A 21,312-nucleotide genomic window follows, 5' to 3' on the forward strand; every position below is an offset into this window, starting at 1 on the left:
AGCCACGCAAGGGTTCAGCCTTTCAGCTTATCTGCAGAAAGGGTAGTGCCCAGCTCCTCCCTGCATCCCTCTTGTCTTGGCCACGCTTCTCCCAGCGTGGAGCTGCAGCAGCAGGATCTCCCTGGCCGCCCGTTGCTGCTGCCGCTGGGTTCGCGTGGCGGTGACGCCTGCCAACTGCCAGAGAGCTAATGACACCCGCTGGCATCGCCCTGGGTGGGTGGCTGGCCCTTCGAGAAGCTCCGAAAGTGTTAGCGTGGCTGAGTCAGTGTCCTCGTTACTCAGACAGGCGGTTCCTGTTGGTAACGGCAAGAGGAGGAGAGGCTGGAACTGGCTGCTCTTTGCTGCTGTTTCTTTTCTGCTGGTCAGAGGTGGGCACGGGAGCTCGACGGCCAAAGCCTGGGAGAAAGCCTCCTGCCAGGAGCAATTCCTTTGTCTGGAGAGGAAGGAGGAGGTTGTGGGATGGAGGTCAGTGCAGCCTGTGGGCTGCCCTGCTGCCTCTTTTGGTGTTTGTGTTGCAGGGTGAAAATTATGGGTTCATAGAGCTATCGGCTCCTGAAAGGAGCACAAGATACCAAAGGCGTGAAGGGCAAGCGGGATGGATCTTTCTCCACCCTCTCTCTGTGTTAGACAGAGTGAGGACAGTGCTTTTAGCCTGCTGGGCTGGGAAAGTACCCTTCCTAGCTCCCATTTTTAATAAGTATTTTGAGCTTCTCAGCCATCTCACAGGGACCTTTATTTGCCTTTCCCTGGCCCCTTTGCTTTATCCAGTTGGTGAATGTGGGACAAACTGACCTGTTTCACATGCCCTTGCTGCTTGCTGTAAAGACACTCAATGTTGACTTGCCCTCACAGATGCAACTTTAGCTGAAGGAACCACAGATGTCAGAAAAGATTCACTCCACAAGCTTCTGCAGAAGTGAACACGTCCCTTGGGCTGGGTCTGGAACAGCCCAACCCTGCTAACCCTCAGGACTAACCAGCCTCCCAGGTTAGGAGGGCAAAGGTGGGGAGAAGGTCACTGAGTGGCTTGTGCCCTGTCTCTGCGCCCTGGCAGCTGCAGGTGGATCCTGGTAGCTCTGAAGGATGGATCCTGGTAGTTCTGAAGGATGGATCCTGGTGGCTCTGAAGGATGGATCCTGGTAGCACTGAAGGATGGATCCTGGTAGTTCTGAGGGATGGATCCTGGTGGCTCTGAAGGATGGATCCTGGTGGCTCTGAAGGATGGATCCTGGTAGTTCTGAAGGATGGATTCTGGTAGCTCTGAAGGATGGATCCTGGTAGTTCTGAAGGATGTATCCTGGTAGCTCCGAAGGATGGATCCTGGTAGTTCTGAAGGATGGATCCTGGTAGTTCTGAAGGATGGATCCTGGTGGCTCTGAAGGATGGATCCTGGTAGCTCTGAAGGATGGATTCTGGTAGCTCTGAAGGATGGATCCTGGTAGTTCTGAAGGATGGATCCTGGTGGCTCGGAACGATGGATCCTGGTGGCTCGGAACGATGGATCCTGGTAGCTCTGAAGGATGGATTCTGGTAGCTCGGGAAGGACGTGCACTCTGTGGTGGAGGCAATGAGCAGTTGAAGTGCGGCAGGAAAGAACAGACCCCCCACTCCTGACAAATTCAAGTGTCTCCCTTCGAACCAAAGTGCGTGGAAGGTTTTCTGAGCTGTCATAGGGATCTGCCCCTTCCCCTAACACTGGATGCACCCTTAGCATCTCTCATTTGTCCTGGATTAATAGATCCTGGTGGATGAAAGTGTCCCTGCCCGTGTCGGGGGGGTTGGAATGGGATGATCTTTAAGTCCTCTTCCAACCCAAACCATTCTGTGATGCTGCACTCGGGGCTGAGAGAGGGAATTTCAAAGGGACTGGGGTGCCTGGGTCTTCCTTGTTCTCGTCAGAGGGGACTTCCACCCGCTGCTGCTCTTTCCCTAAGCTGAGCTGCTGAGGCCGATATAATGGAGCTCCTGAGCTCAAAGGAAACGCCGAGTTAATTCAGAGGGACTAAATAAATGGCCCTTCTCCCATCCCCACTCAATGACCACTCCCCTCTCCCCACACTGCGAATGGGGTCAAGGAGATTTGGGAGGGGAGGGGGAAGGGGAAGAGGGTCAGGAGGGGTCAGGTGAGTTTTCCATTGCATCCCGCAAGCCTGCCAGAGCTATTCTCCATGGTGCATTTCCCATTCAGCTGCAGTGAATGGACACTGATAGCTGTGAAAGGCTCTGGCACCGTATGAACAGCCCTTCCCGAAGCGCTCGCTCTTGTGCTCTCTCCCACCCTGCCTTCCAAAGGGCTTCCAGGGAGCGGGGCATTAATGACATTCAGAGAGAGCCCCTTGGAAGGTTGGAAATGTGACGCTGTGGTTATGAATGGAAACCCAACGGCTAGTGATACCCTTCGTCCTCCTGGCTGCCTGCTGGGAAGAGGTGTCGGCATCCAACCTGCTGTGCCGCAGAGGGAAGGTTTGGGGCCGGATCACCTGGGAGATGCTGGACCACAGCAACCCCCTGAGCTCCCTGCACTGGCCAGGACCAGCTGCCTTGGATGCTCCTCCAAAAAAGCTTTTCCTTTTCCTTTGCTAACGCAAAGGCTTTGGTGGGGTATTTTTTCCCGTGTAAGACAGGGCTCAGGTTGTTACAGAGCTCCGACAGGTCACAAATAGTTGATGAATCTGATTCTCTGTTGTTGGATCATTACTGTGGCTGTTCATCGCACTGCAGGGCCATCATAAATCAGAGAGGCTGCTACCACATTTAATAACGCCTCTAGTCTCTTCTGCTCCCGTGTGAGACACTGGAAGGGTTGTGCAGTGGCAGGAGATGGATTCTGCTGAGGAGTTAATGAGTTTTTCCACTGCCATAAAGCTGCACCCAGACTTTCTGTTTGAGATGTCGGTCTCAGTCTTCATTCTGTCTAAGCACTGTTTATATGCCAGCAGGGGCAGGGAAGGGATTGTGCCCTATACTTGGTGCTGGTGAAGCTGCACCTCGAATTCTGGGTTCAGTTTGGGATCCTTCACTACAAGAAAGACCTTGAGGGGCTGGAGCGTGTCCAGAGGAGGGCAGTAAGGCTGGGGAAAGGTCTGGAGCCCAGGGGTTCTGGGAGTGGCTGAGGGACCTGGGGCTGTTTAGCCTGGAGAAGAGGCTGAGGGGAGACCTCATTGCTCTATGCAGCTGCCAGAAAGGAGGTTGTGGTAGATATTGGTGTCTATTCCCAAGTAACAAGTGATAGGACGAGGGACGATGGCCTCAAGGTGCACCAGAGGAGGTTTATATTGGATGTTAGAAACAATTTCTTTACTGACAGAGTGGTGAAGCCTTCTTCATGCGTGTCCATCAGCACCCTGCATGTAATCCCCCTTCCTCAGGTGTCTTGGGGTTTGTTTCTTCTAAAAGTGAAAGGTGTGGTTCAAGGTCCGTAGGCGGGGGCACACGGCAGAGAGCAAGGAAGCGGGAGGAGAACATCTACCAGCGGTGATGTTGCTGTCTGATGTCACCAGTAAAGGCAACCCTGTTTTCGCCTGCGTGTCCGTGCGCTTGCTGGTGCCTCTCTCAAATTCAGCTCACGGGTTTCCTCCTTGCGGCATCTCTGTACCACATCGAGCACAGGAAGGCGTTTGTCAAATCTCTTTCTGTAGCACAAGATTAGCAAACAAGCTCTTGAGGAGGGGTAATGCGTGAATCCCGTCCAGTGGCTCCTCTGCCTTTGGAGAAATGGGCTCTGGGAAGCTGCTTTCCCTGGCACTGTAGACTCATGGAATGGTTTGGGTTGGAAGGGACCTCAAAGCCTGTCCAGTTCCACCCTGTGCCATGCGCTTCCCTGTCCTGCTGGGTTGATGAAGCAGGAGAGAAGAGAGAGGGCAGGAGACACCAAGAGTGCAGGAGCTGCAGTGCTTTCTGCTTTGGTTGCTGCTGCTGAATAGGCTCCTCGGCCCAGGTGGGTGGCAGAGAGCCCTCTCCTCCGCGGTTGCCTTTGTCCGGCAGTGTGTTGCTTTGCTCCTGCCCCCAGGACCCGCCCTCCTACCTGGCTGCCAGGTGAAGCAGCCTCTGAGTTGATTTGTTGTTTCTCTGCAGAGAAAGGAAAGGAAAAGTTTGGGTTGCAAGCTTAAAAGTAAAACAGAAACCCTGTTTTTAAAGATGCTTTTCGTTAGGGATGGAGAGGAAAAGCAGAGAAAACACTAACACTCAGCAGCAGATGATGTTCCCCATGGCAGCTGTGAAAAAGCCCCATGTGTGGCCCCCTGTGCTTCTGTGTGCAGGAAACCTTGCTCAGAAAGGCTGGTTTGATCCTTTTTGCAGGGGCTGGGCTGTTATTCTTGTCGAGGTGCTTGGCATTGTGCTCCCTAGGGAAGGACAGATGCTGCCCCTGTTGTAGAATCTTGGGGAAACTGAGGCAAGAGGGCAAGAAGCGCCTGGTGCCGGGCAAGTTTTTGGACCAGCTGACTGTGGAAGGTCTCCCCAGGTCCCACTGGGCTGCGTGGGCTGTTTTCAGCTCTTGAGAAGCCTGATCTAGTGGGAGGTGTCCCTGCCCATCACAGGGGGGTTGGAACTGGATGATCTTTAAGGTCCCTTCCAACCCAAACTATTCTATGGTTCTGTGATGTGGTAGACCAGGATCTCTCAGCTAGGAAATGATTTGACCAACTGACTCCTTCCATGTCAAAGTTACGGAGCCCCAGACTCATAGAATCATAGAATCACCGGGTTGGAAAAGACCCACCAGATCATCGACTCAAACCAGTCCTCCTGCATCGTCTGCCAGATAACTGGTCCTGGAAGAGATAAGCTATTTAAATGAAATGTTTGGTCTTGTTATTTAGAGACTGGCTGTTACCTGCACAAGCTATGGGGAACATCTCTTTAAAAAGAAAACAGTAATCCCTTCTACTGAATCTCTGCGCTGGACTCGATGATCCGGTGGGTCTCTTCCAACCTGGTGATTCTATGATTCTATTTGTGAAGAGCCAGCACATCAGCAAGGGAAGGGGATGAATGTTAACACCAGGACAGGGTGTTGTGCAGCGTTCGGATGCGGGTTGACACCTGGAGTCCCCCCAGGCAGGTTCGAGGCAGCCCTCGGTGCTGGGGGGGTTGGCAGAGCTGGTGTCTCAGCTGCTGTTTGCTCAGCGCCTCGCGCGAGGGGCCCAGGCGTGGTCTTGGTGCTCATAATTCCGTGTTATCAGCAGGCAGGGAGGGCCCTGAAACCAAACCCGCCTGTGTACCTTCCGCTCGGTTCCACCTCTGCTTACCTGCAAACTACTTAAATAGCTTTTCCTGGATGCTGTGTGCCAGGGCTGGCTCTGGGGAGCAGCTCGGCAGCCACAGGGATCGCCTGTCACTGCTGGAGGTGAGTCCTACCTTCTGCTTTGCTTTCAGCCTGGCTCTTGCGAGTGTCCCGAGCATTCTTTCTCCACCTCTCTGCCCCTGGCGTTACAGATCAATGTTTCGGGTGATTTTCCTGGTCTGCAGGGGAGTTTCTTCCCAGCTAACCCAACCCAGTTCTCTTTATTTTGTTCACAGAATACAAAAAGCGTAATTGATGGGTACTGGGACAAAGTACAATTTAAACAGAAAAGGGTTCATAACCTGTTGTGACTGCATTTATGACTTGATTGCTGTTGATAACTTCTCATCTCTGGCTGCACATCAGCACTGCCTCTGGTGCACTGGTACCTTTTTTCATTAAAGCCCTCTGTGAGTGTGGAAGGAGGAAAAAACAGGTTTCTCTTACCTGCTGATAAGAAATGCAGCCTCTCTGCCTCAACCTGAAGTTCTTGGGCAGTAGGGAGATACAGATCCCAGTGCTGGAGAGGTCACTGTGATAAAAGGGAAGAAAACAATTTTTTTCTCCATATGTGTATGTGTGAGGTATCTTTTACTCTGTGTTTGTGTAAGTCCCTCTCTGTAAACCTTCTAGACTCTGGACTGCAGCAGAACGTGGACATTGAGGGCCATACAAGGACAGGCTGAGAGAGTTGGGGTTCAGCCTGGAGAAGAGGAGGCTCTGGGAAGACCTTAGAGCAGCTGCCAGGGCTGAAAGGAGCTCCAGGAAAGCTGTGGAGGGGCTCTGGATCAGCGAGGACAGGGATAGGACGAGGGGAATGGTTTGAAGCTGAAAGAAGGGAGATGGAGATGAGATCTTGGGGAGAAATGTTTTGCTGTGAGGGTGGGGAGGCCCTGGGTCAGGTTGCCCAGAGCAGGGGTGTCTGCCCCATCCCTGGAGGGGTTCAAGGCTGGGTTGGATGATGCTTGGAGCCCCTGATCCAGCGGGAGGTGTCCCTGCCCCTGGCAGGGGGTTGGAACTAGATGGGCTTTGAGGTCCCTTCCCACCCAAACCATTCCACGATTGTGGTACTGCATCTGCCTTCCAGGTCTACCTCAGGGTGGTGGCTCAGTTAATTTTTGGCTTGCTTCCTCTAGCTGACAGCACCGGGGCTTGAGCTGCTGGAGCTGTAGGGCTGCAGCTTAAATTCCTCTCCGGAGGCTGAGGATCAGCTGGGCACCCATCAGAAAGGAGCAAGGCTGAGACATCCTGTGTCTAGCCCACATCTAAGAAAGGTGGGTGCTGCCCCCAATCGCTTCCTTGCAGATAAAGTGCATCTGAAGTAACGCCGAGCGTGTCTGGGGCCTCCGAGTGTTCCTTTGAAGCCCCGTCTGGTGATGAAAGGAAAGCTGTTGCTGTTCCCTCTCTGCCGTTGGCTTGCAGTTTGACCTTGGGCAAGCCATCTGAATGTTCGCGGTTGTTAAAAGGAGATATCTTTTGTGACAGTTGAGGTCTAAGTGAGCGCAGAGGGGGAAAGTGAGGGATTCTGGAAGGAAAATAATCAGTGCTTATTGTGTGTAGTTGGCAGCCTGTCAACTCCTCAGCTCCGGAGCGGTGCCGCTCCGCTGCGGCAGTGAGAGGTGGAGAGTGATGCTTGCGTCTTTGGAAAAAACTCGTTGCCACGCTTCCAGCTTCACCCAGTCATCTCCGTGGGGCTGACGTGACTGGTGGCAAGAGGCGAGCAAGAGAAATGGGTGACTGTAGAAACTCTCCCAGCTGTACCTGACTGCTAACACTTGTGCAGTGACAGAGGGCAAATGTGTGTGCTCTGTGAAGTTGGAGAACGCTCATTTGCACCGTATTTGGTGAATTTTATCTCTGTGCAGTGTAGCTGAGGCAAGGCTGTGGTCCAGAATGGGTTGGGTTGGAAGGGACTTGAAGCCCATCCAGTTCCAACCCCTCTGCTATGGGCAGGGACACCTCCCACTGGATCTAGTTGCTCCAAGCCCCATCCAACCTGGCCTTGAACCCCTCCAGGGATGAGGCAGCCACCACTGCTCTGGGCAGAAGGACCATCATCCCAAAGATCTAAAGCACCTGGGGGCTGCGCTGTGGTAGAACGAGAGGCAGAAGCTTCTGTGCAGTGCGCGGTCCAGAAACGGGTCACAAGCTTAAGCACATTCAGGTCGGTGGGACGTCTTATGCTTTGTCCACACAGAGAATCTTTGGTCGTGGCTCATTTAGGGTGAGACGTAGATGTGAATCCTTAGAATTGGAATGCAGTTTGTTTTACTCCTAAATCGATGTCTGTGCAGGAGCTCAATGTCACGCTTTCCATTCTCCCTTTCCCAGCTTAACTACAGACCTTCTTCCTGAGCAGCTTGGTGGGCTGATCTGGATGCTGGTAGCCTTGCAAGGTTTCTTGCATCGCTAGACTGACATAGTGGCATGCTCGTTAACAGGTTACTGAAAGGCATCTACTTACTTTCACCTTAGCTGCATAGCCCATGTCCTGATCTGCTGGCCTCTCCCCTGTGAAGAAGGTTGGGGAGAGAGAGAGAGCACGTTACAGGGCAAATAAATGACTCAGACTAATGAGCAAGGTAATTGCCGTTCACTGTTAGACGAGGCTAAAGTGGGTCAGGTTTGTTTGTGAAACTCCGTGAAGGCACCATCTGTTCTCTGTGCCCCGTCTCAGGGGCTGGAGACACGATTTGGATGAAGCTGCTTCCCTGGGAGCCTGGGGAGCCGCACGGAGGATGTCCTGGTCGTTAGGCAGGGGTGTGGGTCTCTAGAGATGACCCTGTGTGACTGCAGGCGAGTGGCTTGAAGGGGACTCCTAATTGATTTCACTGGGAGAGGGGATCCTAAATCCTTTGTCTCTCTGCTCTAACTGCCCATCTGTAAGATGAGGCTGGACAGGACACCGAGAGGTCATTAGCTCAGAGGCAGGATTGGATTTTCCTGAACCATGTCCACCTGTCTCACCTGTCACAATCCCTTGGAGAGAAGCCTGGCACCAGAGCAGTTTGTGTCTTTCCACCCTGCTGCTCTCCCAGATGTCCTCTCTTCATCCTCCTGTGCCTGCCAGCCTGTTGAGACAGGGTCTGTCTTTTTCAATGATCTTGTACCTGGTTTTAACCCTTTCCCCTGCCCCAGACCCCAGCGTCTTAACACGCTCTCTCCTCCCTCAGACCACAGCATGTGAGCAGAACAGGAGCCTGGAGTGGGATCCCTGCCTGCCCACGCCTGGACTTGACATTTCTGGGGCCACATCTTGCACTGAGAGGAAGAGGAAAAGGCAATTCATCCACCGTTGCTAAAATGGGAGGCAGCATCTGTCCTGCAGACTGGGAAGGGAAGCTCCAGCCCTTGCCTGTGGGGCATCCCGGGGAGCGCCGCAGCGGGAGCGCCACAGCCCTGTGTCCCTGAGGGGTATCGAGGCAGCATGGCTCAGCGAGCGTGGCTCGGCACGCTCTTCCACAACCGCAAGACCCAGCTCCTGCTGGTCAACTCCCTGACGTTCGGTTTGGAGGTCTGCCTGGCTGCAGGGATAACCTACGTGCCTCCACTGCTGCTGGAAGTGGGGGTGGAGGAGAAGTTCATGACCATGGTTTTGGGTAGGTGGTTTTTCTCTCATCTCTGAGGTGCTTGTTTCCTCTTAGAGCGTGGAGGGCACGGGCAACTAAAGGCACGGAGGCTTGTCTCTGTGGGGAGGTGGCAGGGCTACTGCTTTATCAAGGGCAGCCTCACATTTGCAAGAAAGGGCTGTCACCCGGTGAAGCTTACAGAGTCCCTGAAACGTCCCTGAGGTCCTGAGGGGCATGATTTAGAGATTGATAAGAATGGTTGGACTCGATCCAGTGGGTCTTTTCCAACCTAGGGGTTCTGTGATTCTGTGATCCCATACTGTTGTTACAATGCACACAGACCAATGTCCTCCAGATCTGTTCCCCCTGGCTGCCCAGAGCAGTGGTGGAGTCTCCATCCTTGGAGGTGTTCAAAATACCTGTAGATGTGGCTCTCTGGGACATGGTTCAGTTGGCACAGTGGTGTTGGGTTGACGGTTGGACTGGATGAGCTTAGAAGTGTTTTCCAACTTTAATGATTTTAATTCCACCTCTTTCTTTTTCCAGGAATAGGACCTGTCCTTGGCTTGGTTTTTGTCCCACTGATCGGATCCGCCAGTGACCACTGGCACAGCAGCTATGGCCGAAGGCGACCTTTCATCTGGATGCTTTGCCTGGGGGTCCTGCTGAGCCTCTTCGTTATCCCGCACGCCAGCAGCCTGGCCAGCCTGTTTGCTCTCAATACTCGCCCGCTGGAGATTGCCCTCCTCATCCTGGGCATCGGGTTACTGGATTTCTGCGGCCAGGTCTGCTTCACTCCGCTGGAGGCCCTGCTCTCGGACCTCTTCCAGGAGCCAGACAACTGTCGCCAGGCCTTCTCCATGTACGCCTTCATGATCAGTTTGGGGGGCTGCATCGGCTACCTCCTTCCAGCCATTGACTGGGGCGGCAGCTTCCTAGCCCCCTACCTGGGAGGGCAGGAGACGTGCCTCTTCAGCCTCCTTGCTGTCATTTTTCTCAGCTGTGTGCTGGCCACGCTCTTCGTGACAGAGGAGGCAGCCACCCAGGGAGATGTTCTGGATGGTCCAGCGCTGAAGGATGCTTCTCTTAAGCCCTCACCTCCTCCCTGCTGCTCTTGCCACCTCTCCAGGAGCTCCTGTCTCCTGCAGGCCAGGCGCATGATGCAGGCTCTGAGAAACCTCTGCACGCTGGTGCCGCGGCTCCACAGCCTCTACTGCCGCATCCCCAAGGTCATCCGGCGCCTGTTTGTGGCTGAGCTCTGCAGCTGGATGGCACTTATGACTTTCATGCTGTTCTACACGGACTTTGTTGGGGAAGGGCTGTACCACGGCGTTCCCAGAGCCAAGCCAGGCACGGATGCCAGACGCCACTACGATGAAGGTGAGAAGTGAACCAGCTGCTGCGAGGCTGCAGCGCGTGTTCCGTGGGACAGAAGCGTGTAGTGGGAGCTGGGAATGGGCTTGCTCTTCTAGTAATGCAAAAAAGTTACAGGAGACTGTAGACATCCTGCAGGTGGGTCAGGAAAAATGGCCTTGTGGCCCTTGAGCATTGCACAGGAGACCAAACAGGGAAACACCTCTTTCTCGTCCAGCTATCAAGCACGGAACAAGCTCCAGCAGTGCAACCCTGGCCCCGGGCTGAATTGTTAGGTGGCAGAATGGTCTGGCAGGTTTCATGCTGAACAGGATGTATCCGGCTCTGTCTGGAAGCTGTGGTTGCTGCTGCCAGGTCCTTTCACTGCTCTTTCCTCCTTTTTAAATGAGGGGTGACGGTGCTCTCCATCTCCTGGAGAGCAGGGATAGGAAAAGCCAGGAGCTGCTCAGTAGCAGCGAGGTGGGCTTTGGGGCATCTCCATTTCACGCTGCTGCGAGATTCCCATCCCACACCGGGGAGATGGGAATGTTCCCAGTTCTCATTCCTCTCTCCCACACTTTCCGATAGTCCTCACCACTGCAGTCAGTAGCTGCCTCGTCCACATCGTGGGTGCTGCTCCCTGCAGTTACCTGCTCGCTGTTGTTACCTGCCATCTCTTTTTGGCCGCTGTGTTGAGCCCAGCACCCCCATCACAACAACCTCCTTTCCAGGAGCTACAGAGAGCAATGAGGTCTCCCCTCAGCCTCCTCTTCAGGCTAAACAGCCCCAGGTCCCCCAGCAGCTCCCAGAACCCCTGGGATCCAGCCCCTTCCCCATCTCCGTTCCCTTCTCCGGATGCGCTCCAGCCCCTCAATGTCTTTCTTGGAATGAGGGGCCCAAAACTGAACCCAAGATTGAGGTCTTTTGTTCTTGGAGGCACCTTCCTGACCCTCCTCCTCCAGCTGTATGTGTTACCCTCTGAGTTTTCCCCTCCGTGGGCTCTGCAGCACACTGCCTCTTTGTGCTGAGTGTCCGGTTAACTCTGAGCAGCTTAATTATTATTTAACACTTGCACTGTATCGCTTCCAGCAGGTCAGGGCTCCATTGTGCTGGCTGTCATAGAAACACATTGAGCAATGGTCCTCGCTCCAAAGAGTTAATGGTTTTAATTCCCTGACATCTGATAGATCTTTGTAAAGGGTAAGGTCCGGATTGCTACCGGATACTGCAGTCATTTTGTGGCTGTTGTTTACCTTGGCTTAAGCATTATTGCTTGTTCCTTTTGTTCTGCTTCTGGTTTTGACATCAGATAACCGCAGATCCTGGTTCATGAGCAGGTGACAGATCTTGGGTCAAGAGCAGGAAGGTGCGAATAAGTCTTTCAAAGACAAGGATGGCGTTTGGATTCTTGCGTCCTATTGCCCCTCTGGTTAGACCGGGTGCCCAGGAGCACAGACAGGACATACCTGCTGCAGGTGGAGGGTGGGTGCTGCCGTCTGCCTGGTGCAACCCTGGGATGTGTAACAACCACTGAATCATTAAAGGTGGAAAAGGGCCTCAAGCTCCACCAGGGGAGGTTTAGGCTGAACATTAGGAAAAAATTTTTCACAGAAAGGGTCACTGGGCACTGGCAGAGGCTGCCCAGGGAGGGGGTTGAGTCCCCTTCCCTGGAGGGGTTTAAGGGATGGGTGGACGAGGTGCTGAGGGACATGGTTTAGTGATTGATGGGAATGGTTGGACTCAATGATCTGGTGGGTCTTTTCCAACCTGGGGATTCTATGATTCTGTGAAAAGACCTCTAAGCTCATCCAGTCCAACCATCAGCCCAACGCCGCTGTGCCTACTAAACCGTGTCCCCGTGTACCATGTCTACACGCTTTTTGAACCCCTCCAGGAACGGTATGAGGTGCTGCTGTGCTTCTTGACCCAGCCTTGTGGTCGTCGGGGCTGTTTGCATCTGTGCTGGGCTCTGCGTGGGCACTGAAGGAGAGGGCCAGAAGCCCGAAGGGATTCAACCGTGTGAAGTCAGGGCAGTGTCTGTCACCTCCTCTGCTTACCCGCAGGTGTCCGGATGGGTAGCTTGGGCCTCTTCCTTCAATGCGTCACCTCCATCTTCTTTTCGACAATCATGGACCGGATGGTGAAGCAGTTTGGGACACGAGCGGTCTACCTGGCCAGCGTGGTGTTCTTCCCAGTGGCTGCCTTCATCATGTGCCTTTCCCACAGCGTCACCGTCGTTACCATCTCGGCTGCTCTGACGGGCTTCACCTTCTCTGCACTCCAGATCCTGCCGTACACGCTGGCATCGCTGTATCATCATGAAAAACAGGTAGGGATCTGCTCCAGAGAGGATCTGCTCCTGTGCCAGGTAGCTGTGAGAAGAGCTTGGCCAGTCTCTTCTGTCACTTGTAGCTTGTACCGTTGGTTCAGCCCATGGAGGAGAAACATATGCCTGTGGACAAAGTTTTTTGTATGTGCCTCTTGTCTCCAGGCTGTGTCTTCTCTGAAGATTCATCTGAAATGGGGGAGTTTAGCTTCGCCTTCCTTAGGCATCTCCTGCTCCCAACACGCATTGTGCAATTCTAAAAAGTGAGGAGTGGGAAAGATGGGAGAAATCTGCTGGGATTGGTGTGTCAAAAGGGATGTCCTATGTTCCTCAGTGTTCTGCAGGTGTTTAGGGAAACTGGTACAGGTTACTTACAATCTGTGTGCATTCTGCAACCAAGTCACATCTGCAGCACTGCCAGCGTGAGGAACTAAGAGATTCAAGAATTTTCAGCCCTTAGAGGTTCTGCATTCCTGTTTTTGTCCATAGCATGAAGATCAATACAATGAAAACTGAGGTTCTTCCTATTCCCCAAGCCCCAAGACAAATAAATGTTGTGAAACTTTTGACACCAACACGAAAGTTAGTAATGCTGTCGCACAGATGTTATCCTTGTTGCGAAGTCCTAGGAGGTTCCAGAGTTCCACACTGGATTAATAGGAGCTTCTCTTGTGCTGCAAATGCAGAATTAATTTGTGGTTTGAGAGCAGCTCTTTCATCCCCATGGCGGGCGGTTCGCTGTGCAGTGCAATAAGGAGGAGGTTCTACCACAGGCATCCAGATGTTCACATCGAACAAATACTTGTGACCAACCCATCCCAACTGGCACCAGGCACCCTGTCTAAGTCAGGCACAGGGGAGGGTTCTGCTTTGCAAAAACTTCAGTTTGGCTGGGATCTCCCACGGAAATAATCTCACCAGAATGAAAACCAAACTCCCCAGGCTGGGAGCGTGAAGGCTGCGTGCCCAGCTGTTTACCAAAGGCTTGACAGCAAAACACTCCTCGTACCATGAGGTGTGGAGTATCGCTGGGTTTGGTCTCTCTGTTGCCCTAAATTGAAAATTCCTCCTCCCTTTACCAACTCCTTCGCCGTTGCCTGCAAGGAGACCCCACAAGAAGCAGTCCCCAAAATGCCTTTTGCAGAAAATCCACCCCCCCGCCCAGTTTCCCCATTTCTGTGCTCTTCTTTTTTTATTCCTTACTGTTGAAATCTGTCAGCATTTTTGTTTGCTTTCCTTCCTTCTTGCTTCCCCTCCTCCCTCTCTTTTTTGTTTTCAACTTTAAACACTCCTGAAGTGAATCAGCGGAAGGGGCATCCAGAGTGGCTGTTGCTTCCACCCTGTGTGGGATCGTTGGTGAAAGCCCGCGAGGCCACCTCAGCTGGAGCTCCTTGCTTGGCACAGGCTCTGTAAGTCGCTCTCTTCTCCTGCATGCCCTCTGGTCTTCGCATGGTCACTAAACCTTCTCTAGAACAGGAGGAAAAAAGATCTGCATGTTCTAAAAGGGCCTGAAAGCTTGGAAGAGGCAAAGTGCATGGTGGACATTCGCACCTTCTGCAGGAGATCAAGGAGAGCTAGGTTCCTCGTTCCCACTGCTCCCTGTCAACTACACAGGGAGATGAAGCTGTTGATTGAGCCACCAGTGTCTCCTGTGGTTGTATCCTCTGTTACAAGGGTTGATTTTTAAGTTCTCACTAAGCTTATTCCTTTGAGTATGTGTTTAAGTCACTTTGTCTAGATTTAAATCAATTCTCCACACTGAGAATTCAAAAAAGCCCTGCCAGAACTTGTGTCTTTGAAGTCCTAGCCTGGATCAGTGTAGATAATGTGTCATGGGCCTCCAGAGCATCCAAGCAGGCTTCTGGGAACGGCAGTGTCAAATACGAAGGGCTGGAGCTGGGGGGGAACATCCTAGTCTGGCTCACACAATACCCTTTCTGTGCTGGGGTTTGAGTTGCTTTGAAGTCTGATGGTGATAGGAGGCACATGGGAGGATTTTTAAGCCCCACATAAGATGAATGACCATCCCGGATTGATCCATTTAAACATAAATTCCTGAGCCTAGGCAGAACTGAGGAGTTGAAAGGGTATAGTGAGCAGCTGAGCAGAGCCCAGGTAAAGCTTTTGGAAGATGATGGCTGGTTTTTTTTACCATTTCTTTGGTAAGGAGGGATGGTCCAGGCAAGCCCCTCTGAGCTGGGCACAGCGCTCTCTGCTCTCAAACAGGAGCTGTTTTTTTCCCTTTATATTTTCTTTATTCCTTTGCACCACGCGGATAATGGATTAACGTCCTTCGTTATCTGCTCTGCCCCATGCAAACCAGCAGTTGTGCATAATTGCAAATGCCCTGGAGTTTCCAAGCTGGAGCTCTGCAGCGTTTCCACTTTCTGCACATGAGTGCCCATGGTTGGCATTAATGTGGAGAGCTTTTTGATCACATACCCTGTGTGAACACTGCTTGAGTGAGCCGTGCCCCGGAGACCCCACAGCCTGAGCTGAGTGAGGCAAAAAGAGGGAGAAGAAAAAGATTTTTCTTGCTCCTGCCCTCTAGCCTTAAGCGAGGAGGCTCAGGTCAGGTGGGTGCAGCAGCTCAGTCGAGGTCGTGATGCGCACAGTTTGTTGCAGAGCTCAGAGGAGAGCTCTCTCCTGAGTGCCCAGCACTGTGCCATCTCAGCTGGTGTCACTTTTAAGGATCTCTGATATTAATTAGTGGCCATGCTCAGAGTTGTTTGCCTGCCCTTGGGGCGCTGCTGCAGGAAGGCTTTGGGTTCCCAGCCAGCAACTTTCTAAACACTTCTGTTTGCACCAGAGTGGACTATCTTATCTTTGTGATATGCCCAAAGTAGGCTTCAGACTTTCACTCCTGTCCTGCAAGCGTGCATCCGCTGATTCCAGGATGGGCTGGGCTGTCATTGGTGCCTGGATTCCCCTGCCACCCAGTGAGGAGGTGACAACCCAGGGCTCAGTGCAGGGTGTCCCCAGGCAGAGCCTAGGCTGGTGGGGGGCTGTGTGAGCCTGCTGAGCCCCAGGGCTTCAACACAACAAAGACACCACTTGGCTGGATTCTCCCAGTGAGTCAGGGTTGCTTTGAATCCCGTGCCAGTCGGGGAGAGCCAGACTGGTTCCTGGAAGCTGTCTGACGTGGGCCAGGCTCACTGCAGGCGCTCCCCACCTCTCAGCCTGACCCAGAGCACACAAAGCGTAGGGTGGTTTTTACCCTCTTGCACAGAAGACAGTCCCCCCTCTGCCTCCCACCTGCCGGGCTCCACCCTACGGACTCGTTCCTCATGCGCTCTCCTTCTTTCCCCTAGGTATTTTTGCATAAATACAAGAGCAAAGAGGAGGAAGACGCGGCTCAGCTGGACAAGAAATCAGCCTTCTCTAAAGGCCTCCTTTCCAGCCAGAAGCTGCCTTACCAGAATGGACATGCTGGGAGCCTCTTCTCTTCGTCCTCTTCTTCCTCCTCTCCTCCAGCTGCCAGCTCGGCTCTGTGCGTCAGCTCCTCCTGCGACGTCTCGCTCATGGTGATGGTGGGAGAATCGGACTCGGTGGCTTCTGGCCGAGGGATCTGCCTGGACCTGGCTATTTTGGACAGTGCTTTCCTTCTTTCTCAGGTTGTCCCCTCGCTCTTCATGGGGTCCATCGTCCAGTTTACGCAGTCGGTGACTGCCTACATGGTGTCAGCTGCCGGCTTCGGCTTAGTAGCCATTTACTTTGCAACCAAAGTTGTCTTTGATAAGAGTGACATGGCCAAGTATTCGGTGTGATGCGGGAAGGCGTGAGGGCAGCACACGGGTGGTGCCTGCACGTGGCAAAACGAGATGTGTGCGTGTTCCCACGGCTGCTTGTGTGAAGCAGCTCTCTTCCCGTGGAGCCCCGGCGTAGTTCTGGGGCTGGAAGCAAGAGAGATGCAGCAGGGTTAATCTCAGGTGTAAATAGGAGGCATTGGGGCTGTGTGCTTCGGGCCATCAGTGCTTTCCAAAGGTGCCTTTATCAAAAGAAAGCACTGCACAGCCAGCACCAAAGGGGGGTGTGCAGGGGAGAGAAAGGAAACACATTTTCCTTTAATAATGGGTCATGTATCTGTGTAATTCTACCTAAACTGAGCAGGAGAGGCAGTGGTACAGGGAGGGAAGAAATCATCGGCGCTCCTGTTTTCCAGTTGTATCTTCTTTCCCTTCTTGTTGTAGTTTTACTCAACTTCTTGAGCAATAATTCTGCAAATGGGACACTGGGAGGAGATTTCCTTGGGGAAAATAAGAAATGAGTGGCTAAGGTTTGGCCATGGAGCAAAGGGAATTGCATATACATGCACACACGCTTCTGTCCTTCCCCACCTCTGTTCTTACTGGGAGAAACCATTCAGGAGAAAAGTTACTATGTCTTGTTTTGGAAAAACAAGTAATGTTTTATTAGGACCAGCTCCAAAAGGTGACTTATCTTTTACCTGTGTGCCAAGTTGCATCACATGGAAAGGACTTCTTACCTTTTTTCTTTTTAAATTATTGTTTTTAACTTTCTTCATGCAGTTCTTGATAACCTCTCTCTCCTCAGCACTCACAACTGCCTCTGCTCTCTCCTCTAACAGACTGTTCAGCCTTTTCCATGCCTGACCCCTAAAAAATGCTGCAGTATCACAAGGAAAATTGGTTCTCAGAGGGGTTTCAATTCTGTGACAGTCACCTAGAATAGGGAGAGCTCTCCTGGAAGGCTACCTGAGAAACTGCCCCATCCCTGAGGATGTTGGTGGCCAGTTGAACTCGGCAGCCGTCTCTGCTGTAGTAGGGACCTGGAGCTGGTCGCTGGCCGTGTCCTCCCTCAGTGTCCCCAGAGCAGCCTCCTAGACCTGCTTCTCCAGGCAGAAAGAAGCAGCATCGTGAACAAGAGCTGGATAGGATGACATGTCCCTGCAGCCGCTCTGGTGGCTGCTTTCCAACCAGGGTAAGCCAGTTGTGTGCTGGACAAAAGAAGGAACAGGACAGAAACTCTTGATGCTGCTGGATCCATTTTACCTATTTACTGTGTTACACTTGTTTGGGGTTTGTTTAATTTATTTGATTGCATTTCCAGACAGGAGTCAGGATTCTTGAGGCACAGCATGAACACAGTACCTGTTGGAGAAGGGCAAAGTGCCTCTTGTTCCCATAGCCCTGGGACCAAATACTCCTGGATTGTTCAATCTGGTTAGCTCCCAGCTGTGAGACATCTCCCACTGGCAGAAGAGTGGCTGGAGCTGCTTGTCCTTCTGGCCAGTCCCATTCCTGATACGAATGGACCAGCTGGAATAATTCTGCTGGTGGCAGATTTCTCTTGCTCAAAGACTACCCAGACACCAAGTAGGAGTCAAGGTCTTGGCCGCAGTCAGCACTTAGACTTTGAAATGATCCAAAATCTGCCTACAAGACCTAAAGAAAAGCATCAACTGGTCCTTCAGAGCGTAGGCTGCGAGCGTGCAGAAGTTCACCAGTCCTTGGCTTTGGCTGGTTTAACCCAAGTGTTTGTGACTAATTTTCTGCGGAGGTGTGTGGGCAGCGAGATGCGCTGCTGAGGTTCTGCTGAAGGGCAATGTGTTGCTATTTTTGCAAGGTCTTCTCAGACTCTTCCTTGGCGTGGAAGCGCGGTTCCTCCCCTGCCGTCTGCAGACGGGTCCCGGGAGGGCTTCTCCCTGGTCTTTTAAACGTTTCTTTCCCGTAAGGGGTGACTGTTTTTCTTTTTTTCTCCTTAAATTATATGCCTGCCAGCCTCCCATTCCCACAACAAGGTTCGCGTGCTGAAATGCAGCTGTTTTGGGGATGGATTTGGCAGCTGCTTCACCACCTACAGAAACAGTTTTCCATCTGTACTTCCTACCCTGGTCTCTGTCCGCTTCGGTCTTCGAGGCAAAATATTATTGCTAAACATCGGGGTGTTTCTTGAGTGAACGCTTCTAGCGATCAGTAACCTCTGACCCAAGGTTTTCAAAGAGGTTCCTACCTGAGTGCTGAAATATCCTCTATTTTTTCATAATGTACAGAGTTGGGAATCTTTACACGTGGAGGCTGCTACGATGCTGAGTGCTTCTAACAACTGAGCCATTTAAGTGCCTAAAGAGTATTTCCATACTAAACTTCAGGTGTACGGGTTTGATAACAGCCTGGAATGCTTCATTACAGCATCCAAGTGCTCCTTGAGAAAGGGGGAGACAGCCTTGGTTTAGAATGATGATCTGGTGGGTCTCTTCCAACCTGGTTATTCTATGATTCTATGATTCTAGAACGTCCTTGGGTTTGGAAGGAGAAAGAGCAAGATGCTGCAGTTCTTCATCTATAATTTTGATCTCTTCCCTCAAGAGGAGAAGGATGAGAGGAAACAGCCCCAAGCTGCACCAGGGGAGGTTTAGATTGGGTAGCAGGAAAAATTTCATTACTCCAAGAGTGGTGAAGCCCTGGCAGAGGCTGCTAGGGCCTTGTCCGTGTTCTCCATTATCACTCAAAGCCTTTTTTCCGAGTTCAGGCTGTCTGGGGCTGACAGAAGAGGCATTTTATGGAGCATCCATTGCGATGCTCCTTTTTTTGTCAGTCAGACTGTCCTTTCTGGCCAACAGCGTCGCCACGGTGGGGTCCCATCTCGACCAGCAAGGGATGCAGGCGCCTCCTGGTACAGGTAAGCGCACCCCTCGTGTTACTGATGTCACCTGGGTGAACACGAGCATCTCTCTCAGCCCCGACGATGCTGTTGGACTCGACAAAACTCTTCATGGTGGTTACCTCCAGCTTTTCTCCTCCAGATTTTAGGGGTCCTGCTGCTTTCTTCTCACGGGGGAATAATTTCATGCCTCCCCTTTCTTTTAGTGAGGCAGGAGGGTTGCGAATTAAGGTGGGGAGTGGAGAAGAGAGGGGAAAAAATGTCTTTAAGGCGATTATTGTGACTCTCTGGGCTGGGGAAGGATGCGTGGATGCTGTTTATCGTTTTTTGGGATCATGTCTGCGAGATGTTCGTGGTTTATTTATTCGCTAGAGTAAATATTTTGTCTGTGCTGCCGGATGAAGGCGGGGATGAGTGTTTATGGCGAGGAGGAAATAAAAGGTGTGGAAGGGGGAGCGGGGTCTGTGGCGGCCATGAAGGGGGGGGGGGGCGAGTGCGCCGCGCGCCGCTGGGGGGCGCTAGGGGGCGGGGCCGGAGGGGTGGGCGGGGCCTAGGGCTGGGTCCACACGAGGGGGCGTGGCCATTGAGTGTTTAGGGCATGAAGGGGGCGTGGCCAATGCGTGGGGGCGTGGCCACGGGAATCTGACGCGGGGCTGTTGCGGAAGGGGGCGTGGCCAAGTACGTGGGTTTTACGTGGGGGCGTGGCTTATGGGAGAAGTGGGCGTGGCCAGCCGAGGTTTCCCGCCACACGGGCTTTCCCGCCACCAGCGCTGCAGGAAGAAGGTGACAAGGCAGCCGGGCCCATGAGGACCCACCAGGCCCAGCGGGTGCTTCAGGGCGGCAGCACAGGTTAAGTCTCGCTTCTCGTCCTTTGTGGGGCTGAGTGCAGGAGGCCTGGAAGCCAGGCAGCCAGAATGCAAAAGCCTCCACGCTAATGAAGAGGGAGGAATTAGAATCATAGAATCACCAGGTTGGAAGAGACCCACAGGATCATCGAGTCCAACCGTTCCCATCAATCACTAAACCATATCCTCAGCGCCTCATCCACCCGTCCCTTAAACCCCTCCAGGGAAGGGGACTCAACCCCCTCCCTGGGCAGCCTCTGCCAAGGACAAATGACCCTTTCTGTGAAAAATTTTTTCCTGATGTTCAGCCTAAAATTCCCCTGGTGGAGCTTGAGGCCATTCCCTCTCGTCCTGCCCCCTGTCCCTTGGGAGAAGAGCCCAGCTCCCTCCTCTCCACAACCTCCTTTCAGGGAGTTGGAGAGAGCAATGAGGTCTCCCCTCAGCCTCCTCCAGGCTAAACACCCCCAGCTCTCTCAGCCGTTCCTCATCAGGCCTGTTCTCCAGCCCCTTCACCAGATTCATCGCCTACTCCCTTACCTTACAGGCAATCCACTGTTACACCACAGTTCTAGGATGTCCTTTTTTCAGGACCTGTTTCTGGTGCCACTCTCCCCCTCTCAAATATACGTGACAGCAACCAGAGTGAATTCAGGGTGAGTGTGTGCGCAGAGAAGTGGAGCAGGGGTTGAGGACAGATTTCCAGGAGCCCTTTGCACAGCCTGTAGGTGTCACCTTACCTGCTGCAGTGAGAGCTGCCCTTCAGCCCCCTGGGCTGCCAGGGCCACGAGTCCTACCAGCAGCCCAAGTCTCTCGGTCAGCAGCATTTTGGAGGATGGACTCGCTTGGAAACCTATGTGCACGAGCCCATCTAGCAGGGGAGCATCTCTAGGCTGGACAGGGGGTGTTTGTGTGTGATGCAGCAGCTGGGGGAGCTCAGTGTTGATGTTGGGGATGGTTTTTCCAGCGTGGTTGAGCTGGTGGCTGTGTTGCCCCCAACTCAGCTTTTCTGTGTCAGTGCTTTTCCACCTGACTGGTGTCCTTGGGGAGTGTGATGTTGCATCTATGGTTGGAGGCAGGGAAATGCATCCATTCAGCTCCCTCAACGGTGCGTATTGAAAGGGGATGAGGAGAAACGTAAGCAGCATCAACAAAGTCCTTTTTCACATGGAAGAGCAGCGGTATGGAGAGACACCAAGGTGGAGGGACCCACGGAAGAGCTGCATGAGCTGCTCAGGGGGAGCAGCGCAGCTCACGGGTTGCTGACGTCCTTTTAGTGTTTGACTTCTGGTTAATTAAAGGCCAACTTCTTGC

The 21,312-nt window shown here is 52.8% G+C and overlaps 1 protein-coding gene across 3 annotated transcripts; it reads left to right on the forward strand.

Moving 5' to 3' along the window:
• Positions 1-3,856: 3,856 nt before the first annotated feature.
• Positions 3,857-19,559, forward strand: SLC45A3 (solute carrier family 45 member 3). 3 transcript variants are annotated; one of them, XM_069876125.1, is made up of 5 exons: positions 3,857-3,937; positions 8,458-8,883; positions 9,400-10,233; positions 12,270-12,535; positions 15,844-19,559. In XM_069876125.1, the coding sequence occupies exons 2-5, from the start codon at positions 8,712-8,714 to the stop codon at positions 16,297-16,299; spliced, it is 1,728 nt and encodes a 575-aa protein (XP_069732226.1). In that variant the 5' UTR covers positions 3,857-3,937; positions 8,458-8,711; the 3' UTR covers positions 16,300-19,559. The 3 variants fall into 3 exon arrangements, with proteins under 3 accessions (XP_069732226.1, XP_069732227.1, XP_069732229.1); XM_069876126.1 differs by lacking the exon at positions 3,857-3,937 and adding an exon at positions 6,453-6,558; XM_069876128.1 differs by lacking the exon at positions 3,857-3,937 and adding an exon at positions 7,618-7,866.
• Positions 19,560-21,312: the final 1,753 nt, after the last annotated feature.

Source organism: Phaenicophaeus curvirostris, chromosome 24 (genome assembly GCF_032191515.1).
Source record: "Phaenicophaeus curvirostris isolate KB17595 chromosome 24, BPBGC_Pcur_1.0, whole genome shotgun sequence".
In the NCBI taxonomy this organism is placed as follows: Eukaryota; Metazoa; Chordata; class Aves; order Cuculiformes; family Cuculidae; genus Phaenicophaeus; species Phaenicophaeus curvirostris.